The 20,377-nt window shown below is 44.1% G+C and overlaps 1 protein-coding gene and 1 long non-coding RNA gene across 2 annotated transcripts in view; one reads left to right on the plus strand and one right to left on the minus strand.

Annotated features, from left to right (window-relative positions):
• The window catches only part of LOC308483219, a 33,545-nt gene extending 23,044 nt beyond the window's left edge, over window positions 1-10,501 (plus strand). The window contains exons 3-4 of the long non-coding RNA XR_013989610.1: window positions 5,433-5,530; window positions 6,943-10,501. This is a non-coding gene — a long non-coding RNA (uncharacterized lncRNA). The remainder of the gene's footprint in view (window positions 1-5,432; window positions 5,531-6,942) is intronic.
• The window catches only part of EXTL1 (exostosin like glycosyltransferase 1), a 73,657-nt gene extending 53,709 nt beyond the window's left edge, over window positions 1-19,948 (minus strand). The window contains exon 1 of the mRNA XM_081016793.1: window positions 17,337-19,948. Within this exon, the coding sequence (XP_080872919.1) occupies window positions 17,337-18,274 (938 nt within the window). The 5' untranslated portion in view covers window positions 18,275-19,948. The remainder of the gene's footprint in view (window positions 1-17,336) is intronic.
• Between the last annotated feature and the right edge of the window lie 429 nt (window positions 19,949-20,377).

The following is a 20,377-nucleotide window of genomic DNA, read 5'->3' on the forward strand; positions in this document are numbered from 1 at the left end:
AAGTTAGTTTCACAAGGGCTGCTTGGGGGGGGGGGGGCGGGAACTGCAGGCCAAAAACAGGCAGACACAAATCTACCTGAGAGCTCACCAGGGGGAACTTCCCTCATCCCTTTGCTGAGCAGAACAGCTGACACAGATCCCTACCTCAGATGTCTCATTTGCACTTCAGATTTAGAGCTAGTGAGAAATGGCATGGGGCCCTTCTGAGCAGCAATACAGACCCGTTTTTCACTTTATCCATACCCACATAAATGAGAGAAACCCTTGTCTCACCGACATGCTCTCTGTGGATGCCAGAAGAGGCAGGGAAGGAGACTGGTAACAACCACAAATAACAGCTTGGTAGTAAGTAAAGGTAACATTTGTGGACCCCCTGGAAAAAAGGCAATGTGCATGGGAAACAAACTCTTAATCCGCTTTTCAAATGTAAGAGCTCAAACCATGCTGAAGTTGAGTCCCACTGTGTTCAATGGGGTTTCCTCTCAAATCAGGGCACACAGCTTTTCGAAAGGAGGGAAAGGAGCTTTGATACCGTGCAAAGCTGGGAAGAAAATGACTCGGCAGACTTGTGCTCCTGGCAAGTAGGCAAAAAGTAGTCCATGTGCTTTGCAACTGCAAGCGTACAATTTTTCAGGATGCAAGAGCATTTTGAAGTTTGGGACTTTAAACTCACGTCGCCGTAGGGCAGGTTTTGCAGTTCAGAAGTATTGACTTTATTTGCATTCTTCTGCTGGATTACTCTTAATGCCTTTTGTATGGACAGGACAGATAATGGATACTATGAAAACTATTCTTAAAAAATACTTGTAAAGTAAACAAAAGATGATAAAGAAAATGGAAGGTGAAATTTCAGTGCCGTTACTAAGAATCAAATACAGAACTGTTTCCATGGGAAACAGTGTTTGTGTTTACCTGTGTGTTAGTTAAGTGTGTGCAACGGTGTGTGGATCTTGCCTCACCCACTACTGGAATATGACCCCCAACAGCTTTCCACAGGGGTAATGTGGTCCAAAAAAGGTTCCACACTTCTGGTGCATAGGAATGGTGTTGCCTTCAAAGCTGTTGCCCACCTTTGTCTCTCTGGTTTCTGAATCTCTGACTTCTGTAAGTGTACCCCCCCCCCCTTTTCAAGGTTCCCCTCAGTTAATATTGGCCTCCTCGCTGAATAAACCAATCCAAGCATGCAGGCCTCACACTAAGCAGTGCATGCACAAAGTTACTTCTCCCACATCAACACCACTCGCACGAACACCAGCGCTCTTCCACCAAGGAAGAATATCTCTGTGCCGAAAGAGAAAGGGAGGTTGAGATGGGAAAGGGAGGCGTGGGGATGGGGGAAGAGTGGGAAGCTGCGTGTCAAAACAGGAGGAGGGGAAATCCAGCAAGGTGAATGCTCATTTTAAGAACAGCAGCAAACAAACAAACGCAATGGATTATACTGAAATCTCAGAACGACAATTACCGAGCGTGAGGCTCAGCTGATGCGATGGGGCGAGGACCCATTTAATAATGCATGAGGCGGCGAGTGTCTTTGTGCTGCTTCTGCCGATGCCTCCGTCATGTGGAGGAAATGAAAGGGAAAAAAGCCCCATCACTTCAGACTTGCCTTTAATTAATTCCTTGGAGTATGAGAAGGAGCCCAAAATAGTTACCGAGAGATGTTGCCACTGTACTCTGGAGAAGGTGTGCAGCCTGCCATGAGGGCAGGAAAGCGAAGGACAATCCCCGGGCCCTGTCTCTTTCCAGGAGATCCAGACACGGGGGTCTGGCAGGGCTGAGACTTAGGAGAAGGATGAGGGAGAAAGTCAGTTTGGGTCGCATCCTAATGCAAACCTCTCCTAATTTGCATCTCCCCCCCCCAAAAAAAAGAAAAATATGTGCATTTGTTAATTTGCATCTCCCCCCCCCAAAAAAAGAAAAATATGTGCAAACCAAAATGTAGCTATCATTCAAAATGTGCACTTTTCCAAATTTTGCAATTTTTCCAACAAGAAATATACAGAAAAATGCACATGCTAGGAAATGCGCATAAAAATCCATGTTAGTGAAAATGTGCACAAAATGCTTTTTATTAAGAGGAAAGGTTTGCAAACGTCTGCATATTAGACAAAAAATACATGCAAAAATGGGTATATTGAGAGAAATGCTGGCTTAAATGCTGATCAAATTTCACGAGGACTTGAAAGATAAAGAATCACAAGTCGATGCAAAAAGGTGGTGGACTGAACTTAAGACTGGAAAAAATAGAAACTAAATTTGATAGATTCGTCCCACCCTAGGCAAGAGTATTGGTATCCCTTTCCACAGCACCTTACCAGAATGTTGGGACCTAGTATCCTCTATGTCCCCCTTGGGGTCAGGGACACAATGCACAGTCACATGACATATTATTTGACCTCTGAGGCCTACTAGAGCCCTTCAGCGCTCCTGGGGCTGATGGGAGTTGGAGTTCAGCAACCTGCAAAGGTTCCTCACACCTCGGTTAGCAAATAGAAGTTTATATGGTCCAGTCAATGCCCTGGCTGCTGTATTCCACATTTGTTAAATGTTTTATCCTTATTTGTTTTAACTAAAGCTGCTTCTGAAAGCAGTGGCTGGTTCTTCTGGACAGCGGGCAACCTAAAACCAATCTACTTTCCTGTATCTAATTCCTGTATTTCTTCTCTCTCTGCCCCCACTCCCCATCCACGCTGCCATATGCAATGACCCCTGATTGCAGCTTTCTCGTAACACACACGGCCATATTCCCAGGCCACTCGGTTCCTTCCAGCCAAACGGTGCCACCATAAATGCCCTTGCCTTTGGTTGCTAAGAAGCCACAGGACCTTTGTCACCTCACCTTCATCCCTGCCGCTTGGTCGCTGCGCTGCAGCCCCAGAGACCAGAAACAACAAGCAAACGGGATCTCGCTCTCACACTCTCGCTCTCTCTTTCACACGCACAGCACAAGATGAATTGGCTTCTCTCTCCTGTTCTGACAGATACATTATCTCATCTGGCTGGTTTCACAGTCCACAGGAGAACGGTGAAGTAAAGCTTGCTTTGCAATTAACTGATTGCAGCCTCTCTGTGCAGAAAGGCAGCAACCAGGATGGATAGGGAAGCAGTAGGCAAAGGGTGATTCCCCCTTGGCGGCAGGACTGGAGGCTTCCCAAAAGCAAACCATTTATAGTTGAAACTCTATGCAAGTTTACTTAGGGGTGCAGCCTACTAAGATCTACTCAGAGAAGACCCATTGAAATTAATGGACAGAAGTTAGTCTGCTTTGAGTAGGACTAACATTGGCTATAACCATTAGCCAGAAGTAAGTACAACTGTGTTCAGTGGGGCTCATTCCCAGACAAGCGGCCACAGGAATGCAACTTCACAATTAAGCCATATTGACCAGCCTTCCTCATCCTGGTGCCCTCCAGGTTTTGCTGGACTGCAACTCCCATTATCCTTGGCCACTGGCCATGCTAGCTGGGGCTTATGGGAACTGGAGTCCAACATTTGAAAGGCACCAGGTTGTGGGAGGCTGTCTTAGCCTGTGCACCCTCTCGAAAAGATGGTACAGAAAGGCTATTCAAAAGCATTTCGGGAACTTAGTAGGGTGTGAGAAATTACAGAGCAGCACCTATCTGATAGCAAACACAAGAAATAGTCTCTTGTGGTACCTGAAAGACAAACAGATTTATTGTGGCTTTCTAGACTGCATCCCACTTCCTTGACAGCACTCAATCCATCTGATAAAAGAGGCTCTATAGTCTGCCGATGTAACAATTCACCTGTGAAGCCTTTGGAGACTAGGGATGGGGAAGATATTTAATTCAGTTTGCATCTGAAGGCAAACTTACCCAATCCATACTTTCCAAAACAATACGTGAACCAACACAACATCATCCTTAGAAACTCACATTTATCCAAATTTTGCACTGTGGTACTCCAGCCATGTGTTCAAAATATGTCCAAAAATGCATGTGCTGGGATGAAGCATACATAAAACGTCATTTATTAAGGGGAACTAACATACCAAAACTCTTTGCATTGGGAGAAATTGCATAATTTTGTAAGCATTTTAATGTGGGTGGATTTTGGTGAGGACCTTTTTCTATTTAAAAAATGATGTGGAAATGTGGAAAACTTAATTTACAGCTGAAAAATGAAAGGAACAAAAGTTGACAGAGTAAACCACCCCCAATTTTGACACAAGACTCTTTGTTGGTCCACTTGCGAAATATTCCAGCCTCCTATCAGAGTATTCTCTTGAGGTGCCACCTCTCACAACTTAATTATCTCCTGTATCTGATAATTGAGCTCTGTGCCTCTGTAGGGAAGCCTAACATGTGGTGAGGCTTTACCCTTTCAAAGAATCCTCTCGAGACACTCCCAACTGCCATTTGATAACCGCCTTTATGATGATGCAATGCCTTCTTTCCCCTATCTTCTATCACTTAACCTGCCAGCATCTCCAGATTATTCCTAAACATTGCCAAATGGTTACAAGGCTGCTTGACCCACACCTCACTCTGCCCAATGGTAGGGCTGGCCCCATCTCTCTCGCATTCCCCCCACCACACACACAGCTGCTGCAATAAGTACGTAAGAAGAGCCTGCTGGATTAGGCCAATAGCCCTTCTACTCCAGCATCCTGTTCTCCAAGTGGTCAACGGGATGCCCCTGAAAGCAGGACCTGAGTGCAACAGCCCTCTCCCCCCTTGTAATTCCCAGCAATTGCCTCTGACTGTGGAGGCAAAGCATGGCCATAATGGCTAGTAGCCACAGATAGCCGTTACATCTACAAATTTGTCTAATTCTCTTTAAAAGCCATCTAAATTGGTGGCCATTACTGCCTCCTGTGGGAGCATGTTCCACAGTTGACAATGCACTGTACAAAGCAGTTCTTATTTTGTTTGTCCTGAATCCTCCAACATTCATCTTCACTGAATGTCCATGAATTCTGAGAAATGGAGAATAGGAGGCACTGCTGGTCTCCTTCCACCCCTACAGAGGAAACGGTGGGGGCTGCCCTTCGGGTCTCCTGAGCTCTGCACCTTCCCAGCATGATTCAGCATGGGCCCATTTCCTCCTGCAACAGACTTGGATTCCCAGTTCAACCATTGGGCAAGGTTGATTAGATTCCCTGCCATCCCGTTCCTGATGTAGATCTTCACTCCCCACTTCTTCTGTGGTGGACAGGATACCATTTTGAGGTTTGCCTCAGGTGCCAAAATATATGGAGCTAGCACTGGGCTAGTTCATACGTTCTGGCACTCCTCTCCCTTTTGCAATTGTGCATGAACCTTCTGTTTGGAACACTCACCTCACACATAGCATGATGGTAGGGTGTCTTACATTGCCCATTTGATACCAATGTCTTTGTCTTCAGTTGTTCAGACACCCTGGGCCCTTACAGCTTAATCTCACTCTGTTGTTCTCTCATGATGTTGCAGTGGAGCCCCTGAAAACTCTGACAGAGCCCAAGACTACGTGATCTCCAACAATCTGACAGACACATTTTCCACCCTCCTGCTTTCACAGGAAACATTTGGTATGTGCAAACATTTATTTGGAGGTGCAACATTTAAGGCCTGCAAATATTTGAAAATGCAACCTTCAGGAATGTGGGGCCCATAAAATCAGGCTCATTTACCCTCAGAATCCACAAGGAAGAATTATTTCCTCACAGCATTCAGAGATCTGGTCACGGTGCGAGCCCTAAAACATCCTGAGAAGTTTGATTCAATGTTATAGGGGTTGTGCTGTTTTGCTGTGCCAGATGAAGAGGCAACCCCCTCTTTTAGGTACTCCACAGCCTAGAAGTAGTGAACAAAAGGTTAATACAAAGCCCATTAACCTGCTCTTGAGTACTAAAGCTTTCAAAAGAACGCAATGTGCCTCTTCATAACTGGGAACCTCGATAAGGCAATGTTTGCTAAGTTAACCGTTCCACTAAGTTCAAGGTGCTGGTACTGCTGTACAAAGCCCCATAAAGCTTGGGATCTGGATACCTAAAGATCACCCTTTATAGACCCAACTGATAACTGTACTCTGCAGGAGAAGGTCCATTCCCAACAGTGCTGGAGTCAGGCCTCTAGCATGGTGGCACCTTTGGAAGGCCCCCCATTACATATTAGACAAGGGGTTAGCAAACTTTTTCAGCAGGGGGCAGGTCCACTGTCCCTCAGACCTTGTGGGGGGCCAGACTATATTTTGGGGGGGGGGGAATGATGCAAGAGCACCACAAGCCCCGGTGGCTGCTTACCTGTGTCGTGTGAGTGGCAGGGGCTGGCAGGGGCAGCGAAGGAGGGACGATGAGCAGCGCGCGAAAGGGCTCCAGAGAGGGGCTGCTTAAAATGGTGGCCCCTCGAGCGCTGCTGCTGCTGCTGCTGCCACAAACAAAGCCCAGCCCCCTTCCTCCTCTAGGCAGGACGGGGAGAAGCCAGGAGGAGGGAGGGAGGAGGAGGTGCCGCCGCCGCTGCCATGTGAGGAAGAGGGAGGGAGAGGGAAAGAATGTGCGTGCTGGCGAACCACACAGTGATTCCTGGACTTTCCGCAGGCCAAATCCAGAAGGCAATTGGACCCCATCCAGCCCGCGGATCTTAGTTTGCTGACCCATGTATTAGACAGTCACCGCCTCTGTTGTCTTTTGGTGCCTGCCTGGTATTGAATCCCTTCCTCTTTCAACAAGCCTTTAAAGCAGAGCTGTATCCCAATCTGCATCTGCACTGGATTTGAATGATTTTATAACTGAAATTGGTTTTTATATCTGAAACTCTATTTTTGAAAGTACATTTACCCAAGAAACCCCATTCCCCTCCTCCTACCCCACCCCGCCCCAGACATTCCATGCAGGTTAGTATGTTCCAGTTACTTAAGTAGCAGGTAAGCTTATGAAATACTTCATGCTGTTGGTTTTGATCTCTGTCCAGATCGAGCGTGTCTTCCATGTCTTCTTAACAGGTTATTCCAAAATGAACCATGAGTTGATGGTGGCTACACTGTTTATTCAACACATAGGAAAAGACCAGTACTAAACGGTTTCAAAGTCATCCTTGCTTTTTGTATTCCGCAGTGCTCCAAGTCCTCTCTTTGAGGACTATATATTAAAAAGATTTTTGGTACTGGGATTGTTGCTGCCTCACTCACTCAGGCCCCCCCTTGTGGGCTTCCCACAGCCACCATATCAGCCATTGTGAGAACAGGATGCTGGACTAGATGGGCCAATGGCCTGATCCAGCAGACTCAACTTAGGTTCTTATGTCCCTAAGTTGTTTTGTTAGTTTTTCCATTAGGGCTACATTCCACACCCTCTCCCATTGTGCCACTAAATTCATGTTGGTAGCCATCTCCCAAGGTTGAATAATTAGCAGTCTAGCGAAACTGCTTTTATTGCTGATGGTTTTTTTATGGATAAGCACTTTCAGCTGCTTCACAGAAAGCGATTTGTGCAGAGAATTAAATAAATAAAATACATAATTTAGTAAACTGACCACAACAGTTTCTAAAGAATATTTCATAGAACATTTACTTAAATTTCACCATAGACCTGCTTGCATTTATCGTGGAATGGGGTACAACTCAAAAACATTCAGCCACTCTTACTGTCTTGAAAGGTGTTCATGGCAGGGTGAGGAAAGCAGCATGGATTTAGACTGCAACTGTGCACATTCATATGCATGTATACTATGAGATTTCCTTACTCAGATACTTACCTGAATAACATGTGTGGCATGCATGTCTCTAATAAGGACATCAGAAGAGCCACGTTGGATCAGGCCCAAGGCCCATTTAACCCACCATCCCATTCTCACAGGGGTCAACCAGGTGCCTGTGGGAAGCCCACAAGCAGGGCAGGAATGCAAGAGCTCTTCCACTTGAGTTCTAGTATTCAGAAGCATGCTACCTCCAGCTGGAGGTAGAACCTAGCCATTGTCTCCATTAGCCATTGTTAGCCTTATCCTCCAGCATCACTCCCAAAATTACAAGAAAGTGTAGACTGCTACTGGTGAATAGAGATAGGCCACGTGCACACCATACATTTAGAGCACCATTATGCCCACATTTAAAGCCCTGTTATGCCACTTTAACAGTCATGGTTTCCCCCAAAGAATCTTGGGAATAATAACTGGTTAAGGCATACCCTCCAAAATTTTGCAGATGAAAATAGAGACATTCTAAGGAAAAGCAGGACATTCCAGGATCAAATCAGAAACTGGGACGGCTTCTGTAAATCCGGGACTGTCCCTGGAAAATAAGGACACTTGGAGGGTCTGTTAAGGGTGCCAAGAGATATTAGGAGACCACCCCCCCATTCCCTTAACAGAGTTACAGTTCCAAGAGTTCCCTAGAAAAGAGGGAGTGACTATTAAACCACTCTGGGATTGTAGATCTGAGGGGGGTAAGAGTCTCCAACAACCTCTCAGTACCCTTAACGAACTACAGATCCCAAGACTGACAGATTCGCCCATCCCTATATCAGGGAGATCAAAACAGCAGCTCCAAGTCACCCAGCACTGATCACTGCAACGCCTGCAGCCATGGGCAAGCCTGCAGGAGTCCCCCAAAACCTGGAATCAGTGCTGATCATTAATGCAGTCTGTGTACTTAGATCTCTGTGCAATCGCTATGAATTCCAAATGTCACTCTTCTCTCTGTAAAAATGGTGATGACCCCCACTATGTGCCACTAGTTTAACGCTTTACTATTGGTCCTCACCTCCTTCACTATCTGCCTGACAATGTCAGAACTTTCTCTGATATCAAATTTCATTATCTTTTCTCCCTTCTTCTTCCCCCCCCCCCCCCCCGGCATCTAAGTAATATCTTTAATTTGTATTTTTTTTCTCTAGACGGTTTAGACGATTCGAATTTTAGCCTCTGAATGAATTGCACGTTTTGTTATTCTGTTTTATCTGCACGGCTTAATGTTACAATGAACATTAAAATAATAATTTTTAAAAGAGCTGAAATCCACATCAGAAATACGTTGCTTGGTTATTATTTATATTATGGTTCCATTTAGTTAAAATGATTGCTTAATGTTTTCAAGATCATAGCAGATGCCAAATTAAAAATTAGTGGATTTGATGCATTTATATATTCCACATTATTCTTGTATAAAAATGCCCAACCTTCTTGGCCAGAAACTCTGCTTGGTTTATGGACTTCCCGTAACAATCAGGGAACAAACGAATTAATTTGGACATGACCTCAGATTTCCAGAGGCTCAAGTTATAAACCATCCCATTTTACCTCTCCCTTAATAAGGACTAGGAATATCTTTCTGTGCTATGCTAATTCTTGTTCGGTGATTTATGATGATGTTAGATATTTCTGGATTATTCTGTTAAATTATTGTGTTTTCATCATTTTGACAATTTTTTTTATTAGTAAGCTCAATGCTCAGAGGTGGGAAGGGAAAATAATATGACAAAACAAATAAATAAATGCACTACGAAAGATGCCAATCATTCATTGTACCATCAGATACTCCTCACACCTACTGAACACGCATGCCAGTGTTGTGCTGTGGTCAGTGTTGAACTAGAACCTTGGAGCTCACGTTTTAAATCCCATCTCAGTCATGAAGCTCACTGGGTGAACTTGGACTGGTCACCGTCCTTCTGCCTAACCTTTTCATTTGATGCTTTAATGCAAGTTGTAAACTGCTCTGAGATCCCCCCCCCCCCTTAAAAACATAAAGCAGTATAGAAATGAAATGAATAATAATAATACCTCACAGGGTTGTTATGAGGGAAAAACGAGGAGGGGTTGAACCAGGGAGGAAGATAGGATGTAGATTTAATAATAAATAAATGAAATAAATTCCAAAATGAGATACAGTTTTCAGTCAACTTCAGAGAAGCATACTTGGCTGACTGAATAAATGCAAGAAGAAAGAGAGGGAACGGGATACTTTCTCCTGGAGCGGCTGGCGGGTAGGCCAGCACTCAGAGGAGCCAGTCTTCTGGCATCACAGTTTTCTGAGACAGGGCACAGCAGACACAACAAGGGTGCACTGAGAGACCCAATCCAGTGTTCCTACTGGTCTGCTTGCACGGCACCGATCTGAGAGTTGTTAGCAGCCTGTTATTCCCCCTCACAGTTCTAAATCCCAGAATGGTTTCACCGTCCACCACTCTTTCCAAAGGAATTCTGGGAACTGTAAGACAGTGAGGGAAACGAGGGTTTCCTAACGACGACTGGTGCTCTTAGCACCTCCCAGGATTCTTTGAGGTAGCCATGGCTGTTTGAAGTAGTATGATACTGCTTTACTCCATATACACCCACTTGACAGCTTCAATTTGTGGAACTGGCACATAATATGCCACAAAATGCCCTCTCCACATTTGTAAGAACTCAATATTTTAGCATGGCAGCACCTACACTTTGGAACTTCCTGCCTACTGATACCAGGCAAGAGCCGTCACTGTACTCTTTTTGGCGCCTGCTAAAAACATTTTTGTTTAGACAAGCCTACCTAGTTGTTTAGAAAGCTGACACGAGTTTCAATCTGTGTTTAGTCCTTTGTTATTTTAACTTTTTGAAAGTCTTCCATTGTTGCTGTTAATTTTTCTTGATATTTTTCTTGATTTTTCTTTTTTGTAAACAAGGGTGTACAATTTTTAATGAAATAAATAAGTACATAGTGCCAGGTGGGTCTTGAGTTTGAAACAAAAGGGCTGCTTCGTGCATCCACATTCATCACATGAGGATTTCTGCGTCAAGTGGCGGTGTGCATGTGCAAATGACTCACCAGAGGTCAAGCACCCACAGACAGCAATTTCATATTCCTTCTGCATCGTCTAAAAACCCAGTACAGTAAGCTAGTAGAGTCTGTTCACACATCTGGCAAGGAGCCATCGAGTGTTGTGTAATCAAAGCGATGTCCTTTCATGTGTGAACTGGCAACCAAGAGCTTTTTCTAGGTTGAGTGTAATCCAATATTTACTACAGAACAATCACACAATGAAAGCATGATTCATCACGGCTGGAGGTCTGGTTTTTGTTGTTGTTTGTTTTTTAAAGAATCCTGTCCAAGAAAAACAGGAGCAGGTTATCGCGCCTTTAATTTGGCTAGATTATTTGACCTTTCACAAAGAGCTGCCTGGGAATCCCTGAATTTCTAGACACTTCACCTTCTTCCACCCCATCAAGAAAATTGAGTAGAGGTGTACTTGAGGATGGCGTGGAAGAGACAGGAATGATCACGGAAATTATTTGCCATCTGTTATGTTCCTTGAAACTAAGAGTCAAGCTCTGTGCCAGCAGAAGCCTGCTGATTTCAACAAACTTGAAAGGTCAGCAAACAAAACAAAACCCCAGATCATTTATCCCAGCTTTGGTCATTCAAACCTCCTAGCTTTCCTGATTCAACATATATATCATGTGGTGAAATTTCATCTGTGTCATGACATTTTTGAAGCACTGCACACTCCCAAGCTTTAAGGATTTGGGGAAAGCAGGTACAAACCTTGATAAAGAAAGAGCTTTGCACTGTGGAACCTCAAAGTTTGATACGTTTATTATAGCACAAGATTTCCTGAGTCTAATGAAGTGAACTGTATGTCAAAGAAAATTATTATTATTACTAATTTAATTTCTATCCCTCCTTCCTCCAAGAGCAGCCTAGGGCAGCAAAACACCAACGTAATAAAACAATGCCATGATAAAATAATATAAAAACATTTTTTAAACATTTTGAAAAAAATTAAAACATCTAAATTGTTTAAAAACAGGCAGAGTTCAAAACAGCTAATAATTTCAAGGCACTAGCACCTTGAGATGGGCCTAGTAGCTCACTCCGTGCTTTCAGAACCGGTAACACAGGGTCCTGTCAGACTGCCCCACTAACCGGCCTAGCAGCTGCATTCTGTACCACCAGCAGCCTCTGGGCTGTCTTATGACATAAATGTGCTAGTCTTGAAGATGTCACAAGAGTCTTCTGCCCAAACCTAATTTTTTATCAAAATGCCTGGATTTTCCAAAGATCTGGGGTCTAGGTCTTTTAAATACTTGAAGTCATAGTGAAGATTTTATGCACTTTAAACACCACTGATCCAAGCTTTAGCACTGCCAGTATATTCAGCAAAAGAGACTAGCCCTCCTCATTATCAACAAGAAGAATTTTACAGGATGACCGGCACACAATATCTTCCAAAAAGAAAAATAATAATAAATCAAAGAGTGGTCAGAAAGGCCCCAGGACTCGGGGTAAACATAACAGCAAAAAATCTAAGTCTATTTAAGGACAATTATGAAAAATGTTGGACAGAAATTAAGAGAGACTTAGATAGTTGGTCAAAATTGAAACTTTCTTTGTTAGGCCGAATTGCTGCTATCAAGATGAATGTATTGCCAAGGATGTTGTTCTTATTTCAAACACTTCAGGTTTTGGACAAAACGGAGTGCTTTCAGAAGTGGCAGAGAGACATTTCTAAGTTTGTCTGGCAGGGCAAAAAGCCCAGAATTAAGTTTAAGATATTAACCGATGCAAAACAAAGAGGGGGCTTTGCCCTGCCAGACTTAAAGTTGTATTATGAAGCCGCAGCGTTCTGCTGGCTAAAAGACTGGCTACTTCTTGAAGACACTGATGTGTTGGATTTGGAAGGGTTCAACAATACCTTTGGATGGCATGCATATTTATGGTATGACAAGGTTAAAGCAAATAAGGCCTTTAAGAACCATATTGTCAGAAAATCATTGTTTAATGTCTGGACAAAATATAAAGACTTGCTGGAAAATAAAACACCAAGGTGGCTTTCACCTTTGGAAGCCAAGGCCCGAAAAAGACCCAATATGGAGGCTAAATGGCCAAAATATTGGGAAATACTAGAAAAGGATGGAGACAATTGGAAATTGCAGAGTCTGGAGAAAATGAAAGACAAAGTGCGAGATTGGTTACATTACGCTCAGATTAAAGAAGTTTTTAAAAATGATAAGAAACTAGGGTTCCAGGTGGAGAAATCGAAATTAGAAACAGAATTGTTAGAACCAAAGATTAAGGTACTTTCAAGGATGTATAACTTGCTGTTGAAATGGAATACACAAGACGAAACGGTTAAATCGGCTATGATAAGGTGGGCACAGGACATTGGGCATAATATCATGTTTGAGGACTGGGAGAGGTTGTGGAGTAATGGATTGAAATTTACTGCATGTAACGCCCTGAAAGAAAATGTAATGAAAATGATTTATAGATGGTATATGACCCCAGTCAAACTTGCTAAAATTTACCACCTGTCTGATAATAAGTGTTGGAAATGCAAAGAGTGCGAGGGAACGTTCTTCCACCTCTGGTGGACTTGCCCTAAAGTGAAGGCGTTCTGGGAAATGATTTATAATGAACTGAAAAAGGTATTTAAATATACCTTCACTAAGAAACCAGAGGCTTTCCTTTTGGGTATTGTCGGCCAAGGGGTGGCAAAGAAGGACCAGACATTTTTTATGTATGCAACAACAGCAGCAAGGATACTTCTCGCAAAACATTGGAAAACTCAAGATCTACCCACACTGGAAGAATGGCAGATACAACTGATAGACTACATGGAACTGGCTGAAATGACCGGCAGAATCCGTGACCTGGGAGAAGAGAGGATTGAGGAGGACTGGAAGAAATTTAAGAACTATTTACAAAAGTATTGCAATTTGAGTGAATGTTAAATAAGATGCTAGATCAAAATAACTGAGCACCACTAAATTTAGAAGTTTTTAAGAAAATAAGTAAGACTGTGAAATTTAGCTTCTTCTGAGAATTATAAGATTAGGAAATATAGAAGGGATATAAGAATTTAAATAAGATGATAAATTGCTGACAAAATGTTTTAACGATGAAAATGGGAGCGGGAGATGTGAGGAAGTCCAAAGAAAATGTGAAAATATGTTAAGATCAATGTTACATTGTTTATCATGTTTATTTTTATTGTAAAACTTAATAAATTGCTTTAAAAAAAAAAAAAAGAAAGGCCCCAGGACTCACATACAAGAGAAAAAAAGGGGGGAATCAACTATCTTCCAGTTTTCAAAGGATTGTTTGCCTGGCCCCTTTGAGTAAATTCTGACTTGCACAGGGCTAGTAGCTACTTATAGTGTTGTCTTGCATCTCACCCAGTATACAATAAGCCATGGTTTCCCAAACTTGGGTCTCCAGCTGTTTTTGAACTACAAATCCCATCATCCCTAGCTGATGGGAACTGTAGTCCAAAAACAAGTGGAGACCCAAGTTTGGGAAACCTTGCAATAAGCAAAGAGCTCCATGTCACAATTGAAAGAATACTAGATTGTTCTCTCTAAGTTTTAGAATCTAATGGTCTACATGGCAAAAGGGGATAAAATATTATTAAAATAACCAAACCATTTAAAGCAGGCTTCACCAACCTGGTGCCCTCTAGATGTTTCGGAGCACAACTCCCATCAGCCCCAGCCAGCATGTGCTTCCCTTTTGGAAATATTAATATCCTACCCAAGAAATAGAATAATACACCCTGTGCAGGCATCCTTCAAGAGAGAAAGTCAACATGCAGGGGGTGGGATTGTACCCCTGGCTGTGACCTCTAGGCGTTGATTGGGCCTTTTGCACAACTCGGCTAGGCATTGTGAAGAGGCTCTGTACACAATGTCTGAACAACACATTGGAGGTCAGAGGGTGCAATTCCAATCCTCTCTCCATGCACGGACTGTATCCACTTCAAGGAAGTCTGGGCAGGGCTTTATTCTGTCTATTGCATGACAAATAAATAGGTTATTCTCTCTGTAGACCAGAATATAACATCTCAACTTGACTTTTGAAAATGGGATTTGCTATATAGTACCTATCTACATAAGTTATATCATTTTTTGTATGGGGTACCACTCGAGAATTTACCTTGGCTAGTCACCTAGACAGAACTTTGTCCTATAAGGTGGCCAAAAAATCTTTAAGTGAATAAACCAAAGGAAATTTAAATAATCATGAAGATGTATCCAATTGTGTCACTGTGTGAACAGAATGGATGCAGAATGAATGCAACCAGAACTTTGTCTTTCTTTCTTTCTTTCTTTCTTTCTTTCTTTCTTTCTTTGTTTCTTCCCTCCCCCCCCCCCCGCCCAACATGCACTCCCTATGTGTATGTGCTCTGGAAAGTTGGTGCACTCTCCAGAGCAGATTTGGCCCTCAATCATAATCATAATATAATTTATATAATAATGTATTATTTTATACCCCCTCCCATCTGGCGGAGAGGGGAAGAGGAGAGACTCCATTGCAGAACAACTCGCAGAATTTCCTGGTCATGTCAGTTAACATCAGAGACGGCCCATGACTAGATGTTTAGTGACAAGGCACTTTCTTGAAAGTAGTGATAATCTTGTACACCTCCTTGATTATTCAGCATTTGGCAACTCACCCGTCAATGGTTAATACTACTTGGGATGGGCTAATGACTAACCCACCACAACTATTATTAAAGCAAATGACTGGGACCAGTGATGCGCTTAGGGCACAATCCAAAGGCACACCCCACTTGTTTGCACATGTTTACTCAGAAGTAACTTCCACCAGGTTCAGTGGGCTTGTTCCCTTCTCAAGTGTACACCACATTACAGTAGCCTTCATAAGCCTGTCGGACTACGATCAGGGAGACCGGTGTTCAAATCCCCGCTCAGCCATTAAGTCTCTCACCTACTGTGAGGATAAAATGGGGGGGGGGGACCACACACACCACATATGCCATCTTGAGCTCCTTGGAGGAAAGTTGGGATATAAATAAATTATACAACATCCATCAGCTCCAGCCATAGGCTTTATTACAGCCTCAGACTTCCTTAAGTCTCTTATAACTACTTTCTCATCTATGTGCTTAGCTTCTTCTCACTAAAATCAGTTATGCTGCTGTCGTACTCACACTTATTTGAGAGCAAATCCCAGTGCATACTGTGGGGTTTACTTCTGAATAAAGCATGCATACAATCAGGATCAGACTTATAGCTGCCTTACATCACCTGGAACATGATGGGTTTTTAATTGCCCTGAGTCATTTGTTAGAATACTGAGAACATGAGTGCAATATTTTAAATTGCTTTAAAAGAAAAATTCTTAGCATTCATTGGCTCAGTAGTTTTTGAAATAATAATGGCAATAACAGATTGACTTAAGAAGCCCAGCGACAGTGAACAGAAGTCCAAATTCATTATGCATTTTAGATCCTGATAAAATATTTCTGAAAAGGGGTCTCAATTGGATCAGTAATTCCAGAACAAGAATCAATGTTATGTCACAGATGAAGTATCGAAAACGTCTAGTGCCTGGAGTCCCTATGCCTTTCTGAAAATGATATGCAATTTATATCAATTTGCCTAAAATAAAAACATGCAGATTATCTGAAAGTAAAAGAGTAACTGCTGCCTGCAGTGTTGAACATGAAGCACTCTTATTAAGGCCAATTAGCACTGGAAGCTTGCAAGTCACACAGAAACCTTCAGGCTTAGCTGTTCAGAAGAAAAAGAAAGAAAGAAAAAGAAAAAGGAGGCAAATATTTGTTTAGCCATCTCCAATATGCTATAGAAGAACATAAAAGACTAAAGAAGATAGCTTATGCACAGTAAATTATGCAAAGTAGTGCAGACCACATTAAGTTTGCATGATAAAAATGAAGAGTACCAAGGCTTGGATAAAGAAACAGCCTTCCGTCTCCAGTACTTCTACCCCAATCTCAGAAATATGGGCGCTGGCTGCAGAGACTCAGCACTGAGAGGATAACACTCTGCACATGTTAAGAGGCACACTCTTCTTTACTATCATTTTACACATTCCAGAGCTAAGCCCTGGCAGTGACAGCTTCCAGGGACAAACCCTACTGAGGAGTGGCTCAACCTAAGAAGTTTGAGCAAACAAACCTGGCAACATTCACACAAGGTTACGCTGACACATCATTACATGAGGGTCATGCTACAAATCCACGTAACAAGGCTTTCGAGATATCTTAGCTTTTTGATCCTGGAAATTCTGTCACACTTGCATTTTTTATTTGCTGAGTCCTCTGTTTGCCTCACTGCGTGAACATCTCCACCTAAGCATCTTAGAAGCAAATTATAGGACTCATCCAACACATTTCAATGCCTGAGGTGAGAAATAAAAATCGCACCTCACACATGCTTATTAAAACGGGACGTGGCTGATTGGGAAATTGCTTTGCACAAGGCTTGTTGGAAGGAGTACATGCTCTTGGCACAGGACTTCTGCAGAATTTCCCCGTGGATCCTGACCCATGTTGATCATAGCCACTGGCATCCCTCACTGCTGCCCTAAACTGTACCCAAAATCTACCCTGCCTTGTGGTATGACCTGCCCCAGAGAGTCAGAAAAAGCATCTCACTTACTTTTCGTAGTCTGTATTATCCTTGTCACACCGCTTATCCTTGTGTTTCACCCAGTCTTTGCCGTGTTTACACGTGGTCAGGGAAATTATATCTTTGCCATTGTGGATATGGTGGAGAGCATTCCTGGTGTCTGAACCAATACCGGTCAGGTACCTTTTTCCTTTGAAAACCAAGAGGTACTTTTTCTTTGGAGGGACAGAGGTCTTTTGCAGCCAGCCCCTCTCCCCACCTTTCCGGGGATGGTCCTTTGAAAACAAAGGGATGGAGATATCAAAACCAGGCCGGAAGTTCTCCACGTAAAAGCTCGCCTTGGCTAGGATAGCCTGACCAATGTCAAAGCCCAGGTCTTCAGTGTAATTAGGCCACGTGCCAGAATAAAGGTTAAATATGAGGTGGTTGCGGCCATCGTTCCAAAGAGGGAAACCTTGGATTTTTTCATTGATGTTGTGGACATACTGTACGGAGAGGTGGTCCCTGTCCAGAGTGTCAATGTTTAGGACAAAGAGACAGGCTTCTTCGGGATTGGAGGTATAATACCGCGACTCTTCAATGGATGTGATGATTTTGAGGTAACTTTCTGAGACAGGGTCCCCTCTTTCCAAGGGGTAGACAAAGACTTTGAACCCATGTTCCCTACACTTGGAAAAATCGAAGCAAGTGTCCATGCGGCATCTGCTGTTCTTGTAGATGCTTCTCCTCAACTCCCTCCGGGTTTTGAGGGACAGCTCAGCGTGGTCCCCATCATCACTTTGGAGCTCTTCAGGATCTGCAAAGTTCTTCAGGAGAAATCCATCTGCCCAGCGGGGCCAGTTCTTTAGCCCTCCAGCTTTCTTGCTAGAGAAGAATGGGAGGCGCCTGATTTGGTCTCCTCCAAATAAGAAAAGCAGAAGCCAGGTGGCAAAGAAAGTCATGAAAATGTATTTTTTCCGGGCCTGCATAGGTTCATACAGAACCCTCAACTCTTTCTTTGAAAAAAGGAGGCCAGGCTGGTCATTCAGTCGATCCAGAAATGAAAAATTATTCAGGCAGGTTCAAAAGATGCAAGTAAATCAACTGGAGCTAAGCAGGAGCCCAAATCTCAAAACTAGTGGAGAGGCGTGTCAATCATGGAAAACTGTATTAACCTTTCCAAACCCTTTCCCATCTTCTCTCTCTCTCACACACAGGCACCACTGCTCCTTCCACTTTTTGAAGTTCAGTTTCCTCCTTTTCCTGTGCCTCGAATTCTGATGGCAACGCTTTCTTCTCCTTCAGAGCAGCACCGCTTAAGTTCTGCTATATGCAGCCTACCTTATCTCCCTGCCCTTTGAAGATGGCAAAGCATTACAGGGCCCGTTTCTCCACAGTGCAATGTTTTTTTTATCGCAGCTTGCAACCACCCTGAACTGAGATGATTGTTACTATTTCCCCCCTTGCAACTTTCTGGTGAGTCTTGTGCTGCTGCTTTAAATCCTCAGTGAGGCTGCCCTCTTTTTCTTCCCTCTTCAGATTTTAAAAAAACAAGTCGTCCTGTGCCTTTTGTATGTTGCTTTCAAACCACTCTCTTGCTCAGTCTGCGGTTGCAGATTTGTTTTGTTGCTCTTAAGTCCCGGTATCAGTTTCGGGGACGCCACAGCCCTGCCTCTTGCTGCTACGCACACCCCACTGGGGAGTTCACCCTGTCCTACTCTCAATAGATCAGCCTCTCTTTGGATACTTGACTCTGCAACCCGAGGATCGGCCTCTCCTCACACGCCGGCCGCGTCCGAATCGGATCCTTTGCCTTTAAAGACTCGCACCGGCAGACTTCAGCAGCTTCTGCCATGGACGGAAGACCCACCGAGCCAGGGGTTCCGGGGCCACGTTTCTCAGGCGCCTCGTCAAGTGTCAAGGAGCGTCTGAGATGCAGGAGAGGGTCCCGTCTGCCCTTTTCCCAGCGATGTCCATCGACCCCGCTTCTTTCTCTCCCACCCCCTCCTTTTTAGCTTACTCAGGAGTTACAACAAGCTTACATTCCCAGCCTCATTACAGAAGCCTTTTGGAGGTCCTTTAAGACTAAGCTGCGTTTTTGATATATTAATCTCCTTCTCTTTCCCTTGATCTCCTTTAGTTTATATTCCCCCTCCCGCGCCTCCTTTCTCTCTGATTGAAGTTATTTCTGTCCCTGAGCGGGTCTGTTTCTCTCTCTTAAAAAAAAAGAAAGAACAAAAAATCAACCTGTCACTTTTCTCCATCGGCTCGGACGTTAGAAGAACCCGATCCCCGCCTGCTTTTGCCCCGTGGGATCTGATCCCTCTACTTCGAGTTGCACTGGCCTCATGATATGCACTGGGAGAATTCCTCGGAATAAATCCTGCGGGGCGCCAACCCTGGGCTCAGCACCGCCGCCGCCTCGCCGCACACCTAACTGCCTCTGGATCGCTGCGTGCCGCGCTCTCCTATGCCATTATTCATTCCGCGTCACTCTCAGTTGACCGGCCCTCTTGCTCCAGTCAATAAAGCAACAAATGGCATTCACCTCTCCTCTCCTCCATCCTGCATCTCGGCTGCTCTTAAACCGCTGGACCGCTCATCTCTCGGTCTGGCCGCCCCATCTCGCCTCCTGCTAACCAGCATCTGGTCCTTGCACACAGCGTTCCAATTCCACCTTCACAACATTCCACCCCGGCCACGCCCCCCTCGCCTGCCACTCGCTCTCCGCCTACCAAAAAGGCGTGGCTGCCTGATAACCCTTTCCTCGCCTGGAGGGTTGGAGGGGAAGACCTTGTTTTTTGACGGGGGGTGGGATTGAAGCCTTTTACATTTTTCCCTTCCCATTGGCTGCTGTCAGTGCTGCTCCTCGTCGAGAAGTGCCGGTCCACGTGGCCAGAGTTGCCCACCACAGAGGCAAAATGGTAGCTCGGTGGTGGAGCACGTGTTTTTACTTGGCGGGATGTCTCGGGTTCAATCCCCGGCATTTCCAGGTTTGGAAAAATCCCCCTACCCCAAACCTTTGAGCAAGGAGAGCACTGTGGGTGTTGTCGCGTAGACTACGGCTCCCATCACCCCTGATCATTGGCGTA

This window comes from Podarcis pityusensis (genome assembly GCF_964106645.2).
Source record: "Podarcis pityusensis genome assembly, chromosome: 8".
Taxonomy (NCBI): domain Eukaryota; kingdom Metazoa; phylum Chordata; class Lepidosauria; order Squamata; family Lacertidae; genus Podarcis; species Podarcis pityusensis.